Source organism: Halyomorpha halys, unplaced genomic scaffold (genome assembly GCF_000696795.3).
Source record: "Halyomorpha halys isolate HHAL.00 unplaced genomic scaffold, Hhal_1.1 Scaffold38.1, whole genome shotgun sequence".
In the NCBI taxonomy this organism is placed as follows: Eukaryota; Metazoa; Arthropoda; class Insecta; order Hemiptera; family Pentatomidae; genus Halyomorpha; species Halyomorpha halys.
The window spans coordinates 235,815-256,526 of NW_027110526.1; the positions used below are offsets into that span (position 1 = coordinate 235,815).

The 20,712-nt window shown below is 29.9% G+C and overlaps 2 protein-coding genes and 1 long non-coding RNA gene across 8 annotated transcripts in view; 1 reads left to right on the forward strand and 2 right to left on the reverse strand.

Annotated features, from left to right (window-relative positions):
* The window catches only part of LOC106687470 (solute carrier family 66 member 2), a 28,652-nt gene extending 27,086 nt beyond the window's left edge, over positions 1 to 1,566 (reverse strand). For 4 of the 6 annotated variants that reach the window (XM_067048699.1, XM_014431389.3, XM_014431380.3 and 1 more), the window contains exon 1: positions 1,427 to 1,566. In XM_067048699.1, the coding sequence (XP_066904800.1) occupies positions 1,427 to 1,490 (64 nt within the window). In that variant the 5' untranslated portion in view covers positions 1,491 to 1,566. Of the gene's footprint in view, positions 1 to 557; positions 729 to 1,426 lie in introns of those variants that run through there. The other 2 variants (XM_014431442.3, XM_014431426.3) reach the window with 1 other exon arrangement.
* Positions 38 to 4,822, forward strand: LOC136796079 (uncharacterized). The gene is made up of 3 exons (XR_010843774.1): positions 38 to 81; positions 1,460 to 1,677; positions 4,689 to 4,822. It is a non-coding gene; the product is annotated as an uncharacterized lncRNA (long non-coding RNA).
* Positions 1,672 to 8,499, reverse strand: LOC106687529 (transmembrane protein 231). The gene is made up of 5 exons (XM_014431472.3): positions 8,299 to 8,499; positions 8,051 to 8,217; positions 6,598 to 6,726; positions 4,672 to 4,882; positions 1,672 to 3,002 (listed from the first exon to the last, which is right to left on the reverse strand). The coding sequence occupies exons 1-5, from the start codon at positions 8,435 to 8,437 to the stop codon at positions 2,737 to 2,739; spliced, it is 912 nt and encodes a 303-aa protein (XP_014286958.1). The 5' UTR covers positions 8,438 to 8,499; the 3' UTR covers positions 1,672 to 2,736.
* Between the last annotated feature and the right edge of the window lie 12,213 nt (positions 8,500 to 20,712).

The following is a 20,712-nucleotide window of genomic DNA, read 5'->3' on the forward strand; positions in this document are numbered from 1 at the left end:
AATGAAATATGGATTTCTAAATATTGGCAAAGTAGAACTAAACATTCCTAGTATTTAATCAGCAGTTGCACAATTTTAAAGGTGAAACTGTATTTTTTTTTTTGTTCCCGAGTTCATTAGTTATAGATGATTTTCATCAATCAAGGGATTTGGGTCAAGTAGTACTCCTAATCTACTCCAGCAAGATTGCTGAGATTCTCACACCTAAATATTGATTTTAATACATTAACTAATATCAATATTTTTTTTTAAATTAATTTTAACTGTTTCTATGGACTGAAACAAACTGTTAACTTTTATTGTTATAAGTACATAATGTTATTTTGATTTTGATGTAAAATTTCATCATAAAATAAAATTTATTTATTAAAAAGCTTTTTTTAACATAATTTTAAATTTTAATATTCTTTTAAAGCAATGATTATACACACTGTTGAGCACAATGTATATTCTATAAAACATAATAGTTTTTAAAAAATTGGTAAAACTGAAAAAAAATAAATAAATTATTTCAGAAATAACTTAATAATAGTCTTGAATTAATTTTTCAATCTCACCCACTTCAATGAAGGAGGATCAGGTACCCAATTTATACATGTGTCATTTACTAGATTATAACTCCAGAGTTAAAGATGATATTATAATTCCAGATCCATAGCTATTATTGTTGAACATAAATATTTGCTATATATTATTAGTTATAATTTGATACTAGTGTTTGCAATAGTATTTACTCTTGAGTCATTATACGTTAACTGATAACTCAAGCAAACTATGACTCATTTCTAATCTGACTAGAACACAAATTGAAGTTTTAAACCTTTATATCACGGACATTTTTTCAATAAATGCCATTGAAATTTATTAAATGACAAGAAAAAGCTTATTAAGGGAAAAAAATTCTTTGATAACTTATAATATTAAAACATTAGCATAAAACGATTATTTTTATCAGTCACTGGTTATTAATTATTGGTTTTTAGTTTTTAAATACGGTAGACTTTCCTAGTTCCAACTAATTAAAACCGTTTAGAAGAGGGAAAAATTTGGATTATTTAACAGGAAAAAAAAAAAGATAACTTCATAAATATCAAATAAATTTGAAAACAAAAATTATAAATGTATTTCATAAAAATAGTTTACAATAATTAATCATGGTTCAGAAATTTATTTTTGACTATTTTCTATGGAATTTTACGTTTGTTCGGAACTTTAAATGATATTGTTCCGAGTGTAATTCCTGTTGAAAAAACTTTGCTATTTCTTTAAAAATTATCCCTGAGATAGGTGATTTGTTGCAGAAATCATGATTTGTTGCTTTGTCAATCAAAAGCAAACCTCTAAATTTTATGGTTCGTTTCAATGGAAGCAAAAAAATTAAAAAATTTTCTTTATTTTTTTTTTATATCAAAGATAGTGGACTTACTCTCATTGAATTCCATTGCTAATTTTGTTTCAGGTTCACCTCTACTAAGAAGATTTATTATCATTACATCCTCCTCCAAAGTTAATGTGAGATGTTTCCTTTACAAAGCGCACATTTCAAATTAAGAAAACTGTTTTAACAGAAACTAAATGTACACAGGATCTTAGCACAACTGATTGGGCCATAGAAGAAAAGTCAATACTGACGATGGTTACTTAGAAATATCTGAAGTGGTGGAGATTGTTGAAAAAGTAATAAAACATTTCTTGAAAAACAATATTTTTGTTAGCACTCATTAAAGCTCATTGTTAATTGTTTTCTAGTATTGTATTAACAATACAATTTCATGCTGAAGGTTAAGTGAACATTAAAGAACTGTCTTTACTGTTCACTGACAATTTTTGTTATATATTTTTATTTGTTATTAATTATCATGTTATTTCTAGTTTTCAATATTTAAAATCAATAACACTGCAGAGAATTCACGAATTTTATTTTATGCCTAGAATCAATAAACATAGATTGAATAGTGATTTCAAATAAAATCATTTTTTTTTTTTTTAATACAAAGAATAATTATACTGTTTTTGATTAAATAATTTTATAGTTTTTCTGAAAGAACAAAATCAACAAAGTAACTATATAAAAATAAATTAATTACATCAAATGAATATTATATTAAAAACAATACTAAACTTATTAAACAGGGTTAATTTACAATGTCATTGAGCAATTATTATTATTTCTATAATAGAAACGTTTGATGCGAAATTCATAGATTGAATAAATTACAATAAATCTGGTTATATCACATGAAAAGTCAGTTTTAGGATGAAATGAAACTTTCATTCATATGAAAAAGTCAATTTTTGAAAAGTTTTTATATAGATCCTTCATCCACTCTGTTCTCAATTTTAAATCATTGTAAAGTTTAATTTCCAAAAAATATATCATGCAAAAAGTAGTTCTTCAACAGTCTCCATACAAATCAGTGAATCATATCTTTTGAAAACTTAAATGATTATCTAAAACATTGAGTATTTAAAACGGGTGATATTATATAAAATATTTTTAAGAAATGTTTTCCATAGGGAGTTCCAGTTTTTAATAAAAGAGAATAGAAAAATCTTTTCACTTGAAGAAGTGTATATTAGCATATTTTAATAAATTATGATTTTATTTATTTATGATGAAAATTATGATTTATCTATTCGGTGTTTTTTTTTTTAATATATCCAGAAAAATTGACATTTCATGTGTTAAACCAAATAGTGTTAATATCATCTAATCAGTACCGAATCTTAATAATACTAATGCAAATGTTTCCACGGTTGAACTTTGATATTATGTACTAGTCTGTTATCAAGTATGAAATGTTTCACTCTTCTTGAAATGAGAATTGAAAGGTAGAGGAGCGAGAGGTACTGTACCCATGCCATCTTCATGATCTGCCAGAATCCTGGTGTATAGAGTATTGTTTCTTCAAGAATGTTTATACCTAGAGAGAATTTAAAAGGATCGCCTGCAGCTTTTCCCCTCGTCCAAGTAGAATATATGTTGTCCAGCCTTGTCGTTACTAAAGAAAAACAAACTGTCATTAAATTTTTCTAATTTTATAGAACTGTAGCAACCTATTTCAGATATTTAGGCCTAAATAAAAGTTTTATTTGGAACTAAATGATATCTTTGTATTTTAATAGTATTATCAATGATTAGAAGAACTGATAGCTTGAAGTATAATATGCTAACATTAATACATACTATAGATAATTATTGAAAGACTTAAAAAAATGTAGATATCTTACTTAAAAATTGTGATTTTTCAATATTACAGTTTCTAAGTTAAAAATTACATTATGGTAATAAAAAAAAAAAAATTGAAATAGTTACTGCAAAAAATATGCCAAACAACCTGTTTTAGGTAGGATAGGGAACTTTCAATCATTGTCAAATAAATAATTATCAAGTTCATCTAAACTTTCACAGAAATTTTCTCAAAAGGAAAGAAAGTGTAATCTATTTAATTGTGCCTACCTAATTAATTAATCTAATGAATATATTGTGATAGCAATGGCCGTATTACTACTCTGTTATCACACCCCTCTTAACAACATCACTTTGGGCTGGCCTTTCTTTGACAGATACCAAAGGCCATTCTTCTTCTTCTTTTCTCACCATCTCCTGTGTGCCGCTAAGAGTGGAGAAGCTGCCTTGGTTTTGCTTCTAGAAGCCACCTGGCCTTACGGTCATCTTCCATTCTGCTAACATGCCCGAACCATTTCAGCTGTCTTTCTTCATTACCTCTTGGACAGAACTTACTCCTAGTTCATCCCATACCCTTTCATTTCTTATTCGGTCTCACCTGGTTTTTCCTAATATTTTCATTTCCACATAAAAAACTTTGCTGGCATGACGGTCAAGAGCTGTCCAGCTTTCCGATCCGTATAGAAATACTAGGAGAAAAACTGATTTGAATAGCAGAATCTTCATTTTCCTGCTGAACTCCTGCTTTCCAATGAGTGTCATAGATGTCTGGTAGAATATTCCATTGGCCTTTTGAACTCTGTTTATGACCTGCTGGTCTGTTCTTCCATCCTTGCAGATCATTGTTCCCAGGTAGCAGTAGGTGTCAGTTTGCTCAAGGATCTCTCAAGTGCATTCTGAGTGCCACTCAACTTCATTCCTTCTTCCAACACACATAACCTTGCTTTTGGAGGCATTGATTTGTATACCTCTGAGTTGTAGTTCTTCTTGCCACTCATCCACAGCAACCTAGAGAGATTCAGCATTATCCGCAACCAGAACCACATCATCTGCTTACATCATTGCCTGTGCCAACACTGGAGTCATGTTCCAGTACCCTACTATTGCTCTGGGTGTCCTTCGTTTACAAAATTTCCAGCAGAGGGCTCAGGCTTTCGCCCTGTTCAACTCCCCTTAAGAAATGGAATGGTTCAGACTCAGTTCCGTCTAGCCTTATTACTCCCATAGGGTCTTGATATACCGCCTTAATTGCACTTATGAGATTTTGTGGGATTCTCTAATCTTCCAGTGCATCCCAAATTTCCTGTCTAGGAACATGGTCAAAAGCTGCCCGTAAATCTAGGAAAACTAGGTTTTCTGCTGTACCTCTATCCCATGCCTTCTCTACAATCAAAGCCTATTTTCATTAAGAAAAGAATTTATTTGGAATCATGATGAGTATGAAGGATTTTTAAGCTGAATTAAAAACAAATACTACTTACTATTTCTCTCTGCATAGGCTTGAAGAAAAGAAGACAGGCCTAGCTCAGATTCTATAGACAGAGTTGTGTTAAATCGTAGATCTCTACCTTTGTGCCTGAGCGGTTGGCGTTGCCTCAGTCTCAAATCGCTTGTTACATGAAGCTTAGCTCCTCCAAATGGAGAATGGCACTCGATCCACCCAGCTGACTCCATTTGAAACTGACTGTAACTCTAAATAAACAATTTAATGTAAGCCATTGAAATTATATTTTTAAAAATATGTTTGAGGCATATTTTATCAATGTTCTTCAGTTTAGAAAACAATATATTTTTTGAATTAGGACAAACATTTTATTAAATTAAAAATTGTAAAAGTTAAAATGAGTTAAATGGGACAAAGTAAAGAATCTAACCAATCTGGTTTCACATTAATTTTTAGAATTGATAATAAAAAAGATATCTTATTTATATTATTTACAATTTTTATATATATTTAAATTATTGACTGTATTTTTCAAAACATGAAGATGTGTGTGGCCAAAAAGGAACAAAACATAATTAACAACTATTTATTTGGCAGTGTATTGCCCAATTCTGCAGGGCTTCATCAGAGCTAAAAAAGATACAAAACGAATAAAAATACGTTGACTATGTTGGATAAAAAGATACAAAACATTAAACTAAGGTAAGGTTAAAGATTATGTAAATATAAGTGAAAACATTATATAAAAATGAACAAAAAGAATTAAAAATAATAAGTGTCTATAAAAAAGAAATAACATAAGACTTAGTTTTGAAATGAACAGGAGTTACAATAACACGTAAAAATTGAAAATCAAATATGATATAAATAAAAAACACTTTTTACACTCCAAAAAGACTGAAAATTAAGGAAGTAAGATGAGAATAAATAAAGACTAAGGTTGTTTAAAATTTGTTTTGTATCTTTTTTAGCCCTAATGAAGCCCTGCAGAGTGGGGCAAAACATTGGAAAATAAATAGTTGATTAACTATTTTTTGTTCCTTTTTACCACACACCCAACCATCTCCTTCATATTTTATTTATAGCTTAAAAGTCGAAAAAAAAAAAAAGACTTTAAGATTCCCTCTTTCCAAATACTTATAAAATATTTTAAGCACATATTTAGAGTAGTCCCTATGTAGTCAATAAATGACCTATAAAGAGAGTAGTCAAAATGACAATCTCAACTTTTCCTGGACCACTATTAAAACTAGGAGTTATTTGGAAATTGTAAGAATGGAAGAATATGAAATTATCTTAAAGGAATTTATGCATAAACTTTATTATATCACTGCCACATAAAAGCTGTAGTATGCCATGAGAAATTAATAAAGATACTATTCAAATCTAAATTATCATATAGGAAAAATTAAAATAGAAAAGTTGTTTTTTAAATATTGATATTTATTTTTTATTTTATTCCTTTTAGTTTCTTCATAAGACTTATTTCAATAATTGTAGAAGTGTATGGGATTGTTAATCATTATTGTTTCAAAACCAGAAAAACAATTAAAAAAGGTGATAACTCTTAATGAAGAAACTTAGAAGGGCAGTGTAGTAGAGAAACAATTTATTAGTCCCTTTTTTATTTTATTTTTATTTTTTAATTAGGGTAATGAATAAAGGGATTTGAAGTAAAGAGGAACTGTAAACACATTATTTTGTAATGTACAAACTATTCTTACTACCATTTATGAAAAAATTAATCAGAATACATTATTTTAAGTTTCTTATGTGTAATAAATTAAAATAATAACTCATTAACTAATTAAATAAAAAATGGAAAACACATAATTTTGGGTAATGTTGACCAAGTTTTTCTCTGATTTGAGAAATACATCAAAAGTAGCTGATATCAAATCTTGATTAGCAATTTTTAGTACTATATTTTTGGTTTCATAATAATGGTTCTAATTAAACTTACATGAAGTTTATAATCAAAGATCAAGATAACCGTTACACTGTATACATTTTCATATGTATCCAAATCTGCTTCAACTTCAAAAATAATTTTATCATTCAAATTGTCCTTGTTATGGTCTTCTTCACGCACCTGAAAAGTAGAACATTTTTAGGGGGTTATGGTTTTTTTTTTTTTAAAGGATATATTATGCAGGAAAATGGCAGGCTATTGTAAATATATTTTATATTGAGGCTTTGTCTATTTATATGAATAAACACAATTTCATTGTGGCAAAACAAAAAAAATCATTGAAAATTTTATTATAAATTACAAAAAAATATTATTCATTGCCCCATCATATTTTAAATTTTTTAAAAAATAATTTTTTTTATTAAGTATTTACTGTTCTACAGTCATAAATTTCCTACTTGCTGAATATAACATAACCAGTGGGAAAGACATGAATTAAAGATATGTTTCCAATGAAACATAATTCACAATTTTCCCTTCGTATTTTATCATTGAATAAAATTTATTCCTCATGGAATTTAAAATTTTCCTCCCTTCACTCCTAGAATATTGGGTAAACAGGCAAACACATTTCCCTTAATTGTCCACCTAGTCATTATTGCAAACCATCCCCATTGTTAAGTTCAAAAATATCACGTAAGTTTTAAACTTTAGTGAATTATTTTTTCTCATCGATACCATTATTATTTTCTTGGCAGGAGTAACTTGAACTCAATGTTTGTTTTGGTTAGTAGTCTCATAACAATCATTATGTGAAATATACAAATTGTATGAAACGAAAATATACCAACAATGGTTACTTTACCAACAATGGCTACTTGTGGCAAAAAAAAAAATGTACTCAAAGCATTTGATTCGACTGAAATTGTGGGAGTATATAGCTAAAACCTACTAGTAATATTTATTACTGCAAGAGATCATGGTACTTGGGGTAGGTTGGTATTTCTCTTTCAATTTTCCACTTGGGGAATTTAGGAACATGGTTTTGTTTTGCTGGAAAGGAATTGATTTGTACATTGAATAAACTTCTTATATAACATGCTGATTATTATAATAATGGGATGTAAATTTAACTTTTATTTGTATTTTTTTTTTCCATAGATTTCCAATCCAAAAGACTAAACTTAATGATTCATTAAATTGAAATTTAAAAACATTTTGTAAGATGCAATATAAATTTGTTTACTGATATACGCCAATATATTTATTTATGTAACTGTTTATAAATATCTTGAAATTTAGATGCTTGCATAAATGCCGATTTCTTTTGCATTTTGTGTGTTCTTTACTCCTATTTCAATAAAATCTACTCATTGACACCAATATATAAGATTATAACAAAACTAGTGACATCATTTCATAGTTGGAATTAATAGTGAAAACCAGTTGTCTATTATTTATCTATGTTGTCACTAATATATTTCAATTCTTTAAAATAAAAAACCTTTATGGATTTGCAAGTATCGTAGACCTCTGTGACATAAATCAGGCTTGGAAAAGTTGTACATATCACAGGTTTCTCTATTTTATCAGCTTCTAATAGTACAAAATAATCATACTTGAAATGTACTTCTGGCTGTTCTCTGTAATGATCTGTTTTTTGCCATAAACCTAAAAATCATAGAACCAATATTGAAAAATTAATTTTATTATGAAATATAATAAAAGTTAAATATCTTTGTATTTAAATACCTTGGGTTTTGTAAGCTAAAAGGAAAGGTACAAAAAATGTAAACATATTTACAATAAAAATTACAATAGTAGCCTTAGAACAAATAGATGTCTTATAATAACACCTAAGAGATTCGGAAAAAATAACATATTGGACCATTGGAATGGCTGAAACAAACTAAACTATAAAAAAAAGTTTTTGTATAGTGTATCAGTTTCCATAGCGACGGGCAAGTTTGTTGAAGAGGTCGCTGTTGACGTTTAGTGCTTCTCCATACACTCTATAGGTAGCGCTAATATTCTCGCGTATTTTATTTGGATAAATTAGTGAGGTAAAGTGAAATTTATAAGTTTTTTTACTTTAACCATTTCAAGTAGCTAACGAAACTATTTTAGATAAACAATTTCCAATAATGGGAACCTCGAAATTCACTTATACAGCAGATTGCTGCAAGATAATAAAGGCTCGACATCCACTGAAAATCTTTTTTATTCCTTTTAAGCGAGCGGAAGTCTTCAGCTGTTGTCCAATCAAAGTAGTAATGACAAGAAATCGAAACAGTTATTAATAAATTTTACAATAAGCGTTTCTGTACACTTTCTAATTTTGTAGTTGATGAATAATTGTTACGAAACAGTTTTTATTTTTAAAAAAAATTAAACAACTGTTTTAAAATAATTTTTATTTAAAAAAATTACGAGAAATAAATATTGAAAAGCTCTTAAACAAAAGCTGCTCAAACAAATAAACAATTCAATTAAACAAAAGTTTAACTATTTCCACTATAACTGATTCTCTAGTTTGTCCATTCTCTGACATGTTTGGGTTTCTTTGTACGTTGTCCGTGTTGTAGAAAATGAAAATTCTAGCGATTTGAGATGGCACACATTCTACGGGCTAGAAACCACAGTTTTAATGCCAGAAGAACAAGTTTGTTTGTTTATTAAAGACCTCACAAAAGTTTCAAATTATGGTCCATCGCACAAGTTTTCCTACAGACATTTTTAATGTGCGCTGTCTGTCTGTCTGTTGGAAGTTCCCATAACTCAAAATGTTTTCATGGTGAATATTAGACTGCGTTGAGTCTTGGACGCGAAGAAGTGTTAATTTGTTTCTTTAAGTCAAGTCCACAGCGTGCACCATTTTGCTAACGCATGCAAAAAAAAAATGCAGTCGGGACAGCTGTATATATATACTGAAAGCTTTTTTCGCATTCGAAACGGTGTAGACATAGTTTTAGATTTTATGGGAAAGGGTTCGATTTGCAAAGAAAAACATAAATAAACAGAAAATTATTTTAATTATATTATTTCAATTTCTTGAAACAAGGTAATTATTTATTAAATAAATCAAAAATTTGTATCCAATTTTGTCTCAACACTTTATTTTTCAACAGTCCAACGTTTCGGCCATTCTAGCCATCCTCAAGGACATCTTCAATATAATTTCTTCCTCACATTAATTTAAAGTTTGTTTTGCAGGCTATTCTGCCCAGGTCATTTTCTTTATTATAAGTTAAAAGCCTATTTTTTAAAAATTTAAAATCATTAATATTTTTTTTTTTTATATAAGATTATCCACAATTATTACACTACCATATAACAAACCATTTATTTAAGAAACTTTAAATTAATGTGAGGAAGAAATTATATTGAAGATGTCCTTGAGGATGGCTAGAATGGCCGAAACGTTGGACAGTTGAAAAATAAAGTGTTGAGACAAAATTGGATACAAATTTTTATTTATTTAATAAAACGTTATTTATTTATGCCGACGTTTCGACCTGAGTTTCAGGTCTTCATCAGGGAGTCAAGGAGGGAATCTTGGCTAAAACTGGATCATTCTTAATAATTACTTGTTAGTTTTTGATAATTATCCAATTTTCTCAATAACAAAGTGAGAATTCGGTTCAGGCGCTGATAGATATTAATAAATTTCTTATTGGCAAAATAACCACTTGTGTCCCTTTGCTTCTCACCTACTCGTGTAAATTGATAAATAATAGCAATTTAACCTCCACTTATAAACTATAATTCAAGTATTATAAACTTATAATACTCCACTCATAAGTAATATAACTGTATTACTCTCTTATATTAACTGTATTAACTGTATTAAACTCAGCTGTAATATAACTTTGTTGTTGACCAGAATATTGTTATTTATAGCGAGCCTGATCTTGGAATGAAGTTTTGTTTCTATTTCATTCTATCTACTGCATTATAGTATAAAATTTCTATGAATACCAAAGCATGAATATTTGCATCAAGACAAATTACATTTTATCTGATATAGAAACTTGCTGTTTATTATGTAGGAATGTGGCTATTAACAGGTAGCTAATAAACTTTGTTCAATTAATCAAACATGATTCGAACACTATTAATGGCAATGTTAGATATTAGATTCATTACGTAACTATCTAATCGAGGAAATTTACAGCAAAGGATGATAACAAAAAGACTTTAGAGAAGGCAATATTTATTGCATTGTTTATGCAAACACTGCACCGAAGGTATGAATTGCATTCTTCTTTTTTATTTATAATATTACTGCTCACAATTGTTAATGTTTATTAATACAGTATTTAATATTACAATAAATAAAATTAATAATTCCATTGTTATAATAATATTTTTAAGATAAACGTTTAACAATAGTTACTAAAAATTTGTGCTAATTTTGGATTAATATTTTTTCCCCTTTTCCATGTCATTTCAAATTCCATAAAAGCTGTCCGGCTGTATTTGTTCTTTTATAGGTGATATTTAAGATTCGGATGGGGAGGGTATCGGCATCTCCTGTCCTAGCTCGGTCGGGGTGCTGCCTCTTACGGTAACCGAACATACCCTTTCCTAATAGGAACCCTAGGAATCTTCATTGAACAGTTATTCATCTGACTTCTACCGAAATCAAAGTTTATTTTGCCATGTGCTCAAGGGATTAGGAAAGAAAAGAGTAACAACTCTGAAGTTCGTCAAATACAAGGAAGGAAACATTCTCAAGCAGAATAATGGTATAATGGCAAGGTGGGGGAATACTTCTAAGACCTCTTGGATGGAAACAGACCCCACAAATAGACGAAGATCAAAGAGAGGAAGGTCCCTGGGAGGAGGACGATTATATTGATGATGACGAACTAGAAGAAGGGCTGTGGAATATTAAGCCTGAGAAATGTGCAGGAAGCGACGGAATAAATCCTGAAATACATGAGGCCCAAAGGAAACGATTTGCACCTTTTAAATCTAGTGTGAAAGAAAAAGAAAATATAGAAAGATTGGGAAGTATCCATCATTGTCCCAATATTGATGAAAGGGGATAACCAAGACTGAAAAAACTACCGAGGAATATCTCTTTTAAGCATCCCAAGTAAATTATATTCCAAGATTCTAGAAAAGAGGATATGAAGAAGTATCGAAGGATCATTCAAAGGGAAACAATACGGCTTTCGTGAAAATTGGAGCGCCCGAGACCTTATCTTTAGCATAAGACAGGTCCTTGAAAAAGTATTAGAAAAAGAGAAGGGACTGTGTGTGTGCTTTGTTGAACTTACAAAAGCCTTTGATCGAGTAAGGAAGATGGATGTATTTTAGAAGCCTTAAAAGAAAAAAGGAATTGATCAAGGTCATATGATGGTGAGTGAAAGTATGTACAAGAAAACATCAAAAGTGGTAAGATTTGCCAACTGCAATTCCCAAGAAATTAAAACCACGAGAGGAATCAGGCAGGATTGTAGTCTCAGTTCACTGTTCATTTTTGTGATGTATTCGGCTGTTCGGCGGGCTAAGAAGAAGATGGGGAAATTACACGTTGGTTATGCCAAACTGAGACCACTTACCATCCTGCTACTTACATTCGCTGATATTGTTACTTTCTCAGAGGATGACAGGAATCTTCAGTACAACGTCAATAGATTAAAAGAAGAATTGCTGAAGATCAATATGGTCATATTGAAAACGAAAGTAATGAGAGTTGGGAAGAAACCAAAGAGAATCATGCGTCATCAGGGTTGAAGAGAAGATCCTCGAACAGGTGGAAAACTTCAAATATCCGAGAGCGTACTAGTAGCTGCTTCATTGATTTGCAGGTGATCGAGCGAATTACAGCAGCGGGGAGGATGTTTGATGCAATCAAGAGAGGTTTTTTTAACAGGGGAGAGGTGGAAAAGAAAAAAAAAATGGCCGTAATTAGGTCAACAGAATGGAAGAGGGAGCAATGTTTGGAACTACTGAGTTTGAGTGAATAGGGAGTTTATAATGGAAGGATTGATATCTGGTTCGTGATAGATCGGTTACATATGGAATATTACAGTCTTTATGAATAATTTCATTAATCACAAAGTAAGGAGCATTGAAGATTTTATGAAGGATTTTAGATTGTAAGGATAGGGTACTAGAGGAATTCGAAAATAATCGAGAAAAATTGGCTGAGATGGCCTATACACCTTTTGAGAATAGAGCCGAGCAAAATTGCCAGTAAAAGACGTTTGTAGTTAAATACAGTTGTTGATAGGAATAAATCAATAAAAAAGAAAAAAGAAAATTTCAGAATCAAAACAATGACATGATAAAGTTAATTATTGAATAAGAAGCCATATTCAAAATTATGTAAACATCAGAACATATTTTGCCTTTGAAATTTGAACTCTTCTTTTTTTTTTAAATACAAAAAATGTCAGGTAACTTGTAACTATCGATTTGCTATATATAAATATTTTATTTAATCTCTACTGCAAGATCAGATATTTATGCTGAGAAAGATTTAGTGTAAATTTCACTTCTGGGATACTGGAAGGAGCAAATTGTTAGCAGAGATTAAAAAAAAAAATGAACAAGGTACCTATTATTAGATAAATTATTACAAATAGGCTATTGAATGCCAAAAGGTATTAGTTATTATCAAAGTTACCAAGTTGTCATTTCGAATCATTTACGAAGTCTGCATTGGTATTTTAAGGTCAAACACATTAATAACGTCTTATTTCATAACGCTGATACTGAAAAAAAAAATTACATCCATGTTCAGAATGATTTTATTCGTTGACGACACACCATTTATGCATAGGAATTTGTGTAGGCTGACCGCACAGATCCTATTGTACAAGTACATGATTTATTCTTGTCAGTTCCAGGGAGGTGATGGTGTTCCTAGTTTTTTCAAGGGCATTACGAGTGACGATTGAATATTTTTTGGGAAGAATTATCGAGTGATAAATTGTGTTTTATTTCGATTGCTAAGAAAGATTAGGATTTATCGATTTTTTTTTTTAGATCAAACCACAGCTTACAGAATCACGATTTGAACACAACCGTTCTTTCCTGGAACACCAAAGATAAGTACTGTTTATAAGCTGTCGTTTTATTTATTGGTTAGGAGTGAGCTCTCGACTTCAATGTCTATTGATTTACTTCCTTCGTTTTGTGACAGGCTTTATTGAAGAATCGTGTATAGTCCTTGAACATAATTCTAATAAAGATTTGTTGACAGATTTCACTGTTGAACCTGTTGTAGAATAAAATATAATAATAGTGATTACATTTCATTTATTGATTATATTTCATTTTTAAAAAAAAATTTCTTGAATAGGTAAGTGAAAGTAAAAATAAACTCCATTGGAACACTTTAATCAAAAAAGTACGACATTATTATTGTTGTAAGTATTCTTCGCAGGTTCCCAGGTGTAATTAATTACTAAATTATAAATAAGATAGTCGGGGGTGTGGTCAAAAGAAAACAAAAAATAGCTAACAACTGTCTATTTACCCCACTTTTTTTGTAATAATAATAACTATTTTTTAAATTTTATTTTGACTATTATTATTCATGTATTTTATAATTAATTACTAGTTACTCGAATAATTCAAAATCTATAAATGATCTCGAATATTTGTGTTATTCTCTGATCGTACCTCCAACCATTAATAGCCGGGAAGAAATAAAGTCAGTTATCTCACCCTAATTTTTGATTACTTTAATGAAAACTATGTATAATTACTAGTCAAAATTGATGAGTCTGCCAAGTATAGGTAGAGGGAATAAAAAATGACGGCTGTTTCAAAGCATTAAAAAACACTAACTTTTTATTCGGAGCTCTATTTCTTAAAAACTACCAATAACACTAGAAAATCTAAAAGAACATTATTTAAAGAAGAGTAAATTTGCTGAAATATTAGCCCTAAAAGAGCTATTTACGTCCAATAGTTTTCGAGATATAGCTTTTTAAAAAGCAAAATCTCTTCTGAAAGATTAAGGTTAGTTTAATGGACTATAAAGAAGTTTATGACCTTTACCTTCGTAGGAATAGTAGTTTTCATGATATTTGCTACAATAAATTGATTTATAGTTGTTCGGACAATAAGTTTGGTTTATGAAAAACTTCATTTCAGAAACCATTGGACGTACAGATGTCTGCCAACGCTCAAATTAAAGCTAGTTAAATTTACTACAAAATAGTTAATTATATCTATCTTTGTAGGAGTAGTAGTTTTTATGATATTTGACAAAATAATCTCACAAAATGTTAAATTATAATTGTAAAATGTTGGATTTTTAAAAATATATTTCTAGAATCATAAGACGTACATATGTCTGCCAACACACAAAATAAAGACAATTTAACTTACTATAAAGTAGTTTATGACACTTATCTTCGTAGGGGTAGTAGTTTTTATGATATTCACATATGAACATAAATTTGGCAAATGAAAAGTTCGATATAGTTCGAACAACTATAAATCAATTTATCTTAGCAAATTCCATGTAAACTATTACTCCTATAAGATAAACATCATAAATTACTTTATAGATCATTAAACTAGCTTTAATTTGAGTGCTAATAGACATCTGTACGTAATGGTTTTTGAGATATAGATTTTTCAAAATAAATTCACTAACTACTGATCTTTCAGAACATCCCACACAACATTTTTATTAAATGTTGCTTTTTAAAAAGCTATATCTCGAAAACTAAATAACTCTATTAGGGCTCATATTTTAGCAAATTTGCTCTTCTTTAAATGACGTTCTCTTAGGTTTTCTTGTGTTGTTCCTACTTTTTGAGATATAGAGCTCCGAATGAAAAATTAGTTTTTTTTTATCGCTTTGAAACAACCGCCATTTTTTATTCCCCCTACATATACTTGGCAGACTTATCAATTTCGATTAGTAATTATACGTAGTAATCAAAAATTGGGGTGAGATAACTGATTTTTTTCTTCTCTAGGGCTCTTGTACTACATTTTCTCATATATATTACCCACGGTCAACTTCTCATCATTATCAAAGGAGTGTCGTGTGAGAGGACATTCCAAATATTTATTTTACCTTCAGTTGTCTGCATATGGTGATATAATGAGAGGAAATATTTTCCTTGCGAATAATAAGGAATACGATATTTTAACAAGCCGGGAATTATTAACGACCAACTCAAAGTAAGATTTTTTTAACTTACTTTATTTTTTGGGTGTAACAAGGATGTTTATCATGCCTAAAAAATGAAATATCTACAATCTAGCATTTGTAATCGCTTATGATCATTGTTCTTCGTCTCATGTCTTATCTGTGGTAGTAGTTTTTTTTCTAATAGATCATTTCTTATTAATCTACATCCATACAATTCACCCGAGAAATATAGATAAGGTTTCGGGTCACTGACATTGTTATATGTTTTGGTACGGCTTGTTGAAGAAATACGACATAAATCAGTTCATATTTTTTCAAACCTCTTAGTGTCTATTAGTGGCTGTAACTATTAATGTCTAGGGCAGGTTGCATCAATGCACGGTAAAACTAGCAGCTGTTTAACTTAGATTTGTCCTAGATTTTAGTAAAACTCTGACAACTTAATGACCAATTTCTGGTCTATAGTTTTGTTAACCAGATTTTTTTTTTTTAATATTTTTTTATTTATTGATAGATATTACAATCTGCCACACAGGGCAATAGGGGATAATGATGAATGATCTCATGCATACTAAAATAAAATAAAATAAATAAATGAATGAAAAAAAACTCACTTAAAATATATACAAACAGAAGAATAAACAAAATGAACAGAATCAAACTATGTGTATGAAAAATAAATAAATAAAATAACATAATGATAAAATAGTATAGTCTCTAGTCACATTTACACTCTAATATACAATATTTACACAATCCACCTAAGGATCCCTGAGCCCACTCTATCCCCCACGTGTGAGGGGTAGAGCAAAGCTCAAAAGATCACAGCGCATCCCTCTCGCCGCATCACTGGTAGTGAGTCAGTGGAGGCTGAGCAAGTGCGCTAAAGCAGCAAACACTCAACTTGAGTGGAGAATCTAACCATTGCCAGAACTCCAATTGTCCATTTTTATTTTAATAGTCTCTTGGCCACTGCCGTATCAACCTTCTATGTGGGCTGTAGGGATGGGTGGAAATAGATAAGGTTTGAACCAAAGGATTAGGATGGTTGGAAAGGTTTATATGGAATTTTGAGAATTTGGTTGGTTTGAGGTCAAGGACAAAAGGGATATGTAGGTCATGTAGTGTTCTGTTGGAAACATAATAGAGTGCATTAACTATGGTTCTAAGGATTTTGTATTGAAAGGATTGGATACGTTTGATGTTCGACGGTTTAGCTGTTCCCCAAAGTTCAAGTCCGTAGGTCCAGATAGGTCTGAGTATAGTCTTATAAATTAGTAGTTTGTTTTCTAGTGAGAGATGAGAGGTCCGGCTGAGCAGTCGGTATAGTTGACTGAAGTAATAGTCGTCTGTTGATTTCTTGTCTTTTAAGTCTAGTATGTTGGTTCCAGGTGATGTTAACCAGATTAACTAGGTTACCAGAAACTGAAATTACTGCTGTACTCCGCAATTCCTATTTCTAATGTAAGAAATAGTGAGTCTAATTAAATTTAAAATTGATTCAACAGCCACTGTTAAAAGTTGAAATCAGTGAAAAAATTCTTCATCCGACCACAGTAAAAAATGATTTGGTTGAGGACGAAATAATTTTTTTCATTATGGCCTCGGCAACTAATCTCTGTGAAGTTTACATCGTTTATCTCGATCAAATGCATTTTGTTGAATTTACAAAGAAAGAGAATAATACACTACCGCTTTGCTAGATAAGATCCAACTGCATCTATGGAAGGTTCATGGTTACCTACTTAAATGTAGATTCATTCTTAATCTCAGTTTAACCGGCTATCATTGGCTGGTTACCGCCAGATTTGGAGGTTAAGTTTTTTGGTGCGACGGAAAATTATTGATTTTATCCTAAATTTAATAAATTATAGTTTAAACTGTGATGTTGTAGCTGGCTCTTAATGGTTTCTCTAAGCCTCAGGTATATTATAAATATTTTTGTTAATTAGGCAGTGTTAGTAACATTTCGCTATTGCCTGGTGCTAACAGTAGCCGTAAAACATTATTTATAAAGGAGACAACTCGATTGTTAGTCAAAACGAGTCTACCCCTTTACAAAACAGGGAATTTATATATTATTTCAGACAAAAATGTGACATTGATTTTCTGATGTAGAATTAAAAAAAAAAAGAAAGAAAATTAAAAAGGAAAGGACTGAAGGTTATAAAGTCTTCCCTTCTCGTTAGGTGGCCTGAAAATGTTATATATTGTAGTAAGGTTATCGAAAGTGAGAATATAAACAAGAGAAAGTGGGTTGCACCGAATGACTAAGTCGTTCTCGGAATCTCTGTATATGTCGCTGCTACTGTTGGGTGGATAGAGTCACTCCTTTGTTTTGTTTTTAATTTCAGTTAAATTATGTTTATATTTATTATATAGTAAAGTATAAGTTTATTCCTGAGATATGGTAATTCTTTGCAAAATTTTTTATTTATAAAATCAACTATAATTAAGATTTATACGTTGAACAGCTAGACCATGCGATTTAATTAGACTTGGACAGCCCCAGAGTGGGGACGAAAGGATTGTAATAATTAAAAGAAAATTTTTATTTTTTTAATAATTTTATATTTATATTTATTTTAATTGCGTCCTTCATATTTAGAAGTATTAAAATCTAAAAGATTTTAAGGTTGATATCCTACTTGACATCAGACAATTTTCTGAGTAGTTTTTTTTGACAGACATCGTTGATTAAGTTTTGGATTTCCTGTTAAACATTTGAATTCCTCTTATCTATACGGCCTTAGCTACAAAACATGAAGTTAAATCAAATATAGAAATTAATATCAAGTTTATTTTTTTATATTTGTGGCTTTTCCCCCCGCAAAAGGCAATGTCTTGAGCCACTCCTATGTTTAAAATAATTAAGGCAATTCTAATTTCGAATAAACTTTTTTTCGCAGTTTATAATGCCTTTCGGGATTTTAATGGTTTTTGAAAATTTTAAACAATATCAACTTACTATCTTGAAAATAAATGGCTGAGAATTAAAACTTTTTTTGAGCAATTTTAAACTTCCATCGTGAGGCAATATGGTTGACGTAATAAAGTTACTAACCGAAAAATGATCGTGAGCACAACATTAAATAGTAGCTTTCTTTAAATAGTTACAACCTTATTAAAGCTGATCGTCATCAAACGTTAAGTACGGTCAGTGAGGCTTACTGCCACATACATTAACCTCTAGAAGCTTGGCATTGTAGAATTAGAACCAAGTAATTTTATCTAATGTATACTTTTATATGCAGAAGTTAGTATGTCAGGAAACAACTGCTCCACTGTTAGAGGCAGAGGATCTAATAGTTTGTTTTTAATGCCCTGGGAGAACAAACATCCACTTGTCAGAAGACTTTCTGATAAAATTTTTTTATTATGGATTTTTAAAACATAACATGGTTACGCAATAATAAATACATTGTGTCGCCAGTGGGGAGGGGGAGAAGGGGGGAGGGTTTGAAAATGAGCTCACGAAAATACTTAATCAGTTTAAATAAAAATAATTACCTATAAATATTATTATATTTAAAGGCTAATTTTGTGAACAAAAAAAGCTCCAAACAGCAGCATACATAAAATTTATATTTTCATCAATAAACAAAAAAATAATAATATCGCTTCTTGAATAAAAGGTAAAAACAATAAAATACCTTTTACAAATCCACTATATACAAAAAAATTAAACATTACTGAAAAGACATCAAATAATAAATATATACTAACAGATTTTTTAGAAATTTAAATTAATTAGTTTTCTACACGCATTAGAAGCTCTTTAATTTAATGAATAATACTTTATGTTACCGAGACTCTAACTGAGAACTGATTGAAAACTATGTATAATTACTAATCAAAAATTGGTTAGTCTGCCAAGTATAGGTAGAGGGAAAAAAAATAGCGGCTGTTTCAAAACGTTGGAAATAATTAATTTTTTTCGGAGCTCTGTATCTTAAAAACTACAACAAATAATAGAAAATCTAAGAGAGCATCATTTAAAGAAAATAAATTTGCTAAAACGTAAGCCCTAATAGAGCTACGTTCAATAGTTCTTGAGATATAGCTTTTTAAAAAGCAACATTTCATAAAAATATTGTGTGGAACGTACTTAAAGATCAGTAATTAGTGAATTTATTTTGAAAAATCTATATCTCAAAACCCATTTGAGGTAAAGATGTCTATTAACACTCAAATTAAAGCTAGTTTAATAAGATATAAAGTTTGTGACGTTTATTTTCGTAGGAGTAGTAGTTTTTATGAAATTTGCTAAAATAAATTGATTTATAGTTGTTCAGACAAGTTTTCATTTGCCAAATTTATATTCATATGTGAAAGATAAGTGTCATATTTATTTTGAGTGTTGGCAGACATATGTGCGTCTAATGGGTCTAGAGATATATTTTTTCAAAAATCCAACATTTTATACAAACTACTTTTGTGAGTTTATTTTGTCAAATATCATAAAAACTGCTACTCCTACAAAGATAAACGCTATTAACTATTTTATATTAACTTTAAATAGCTTTAATTTGAGTGCTGGCTGACATCTGTACGTCTTATGGTTTCTGAAATAAAGTTTTTAATAAATCAAACTTATTGTCCGAACAACTATAAATTAATTTATTTTAGCAAATATTATGAAAATAACAACTATTCCTACGATGGTAAAGGTTATAAACTACATTGTAGTACATTAAACTAGCTTTAATTTGATTGCTAATAGACATCTGTAAATTACATAGTTCCTGAGATATAGATTTCTCAAAATAAATTTACTAACTACTGATATTTTAGTACATTTTTATGAAGTGTTGCTTTTTAAATCTATCATTCCATTTCCAAAGGGATCATTTAACCTGTTGGGATCATGATTTTCAAAACCAATCTGAAAACTCCAAGAAGTTGGTGGCCCAGTGACCTAATTTTTTATAATAGTCATCAGAGTTTTACTAATCATTACCTTCTTAGCAAATTAGTATTTACAAGTTGTATTTGTAATATCCAGTAGAGAATATAGATGAGGGGTTTATAAT

What these genes read in the sequence shown, in the direction of transcription:
- LOC106687529 (XM_014431472.3), bottom strand. Translation starts at nt 8,437, where the DNA reads ATGGTCCAATATGTTATTTTTTCCGAATCTCTTAGGTGTTATTATAAG. An exon ending in TTTAGCTTACAAAACCCAAG is followed by an intron (nt 8,218 to 8,298) that starts GTATTTAAATAC and finishes TATGATTTTTAG; the next exon opens with GTTTATGGCAAAAAACAGAT. An exon ending in TCTTTGATTATAAACTTCAT is followed by an intron (nt 4,883 to 6,597) that starts GTAAGTTTAATT and finishes TTGTTTATTTAG; the next exon opens with AGTTACAGTCAGTTTCAAAT.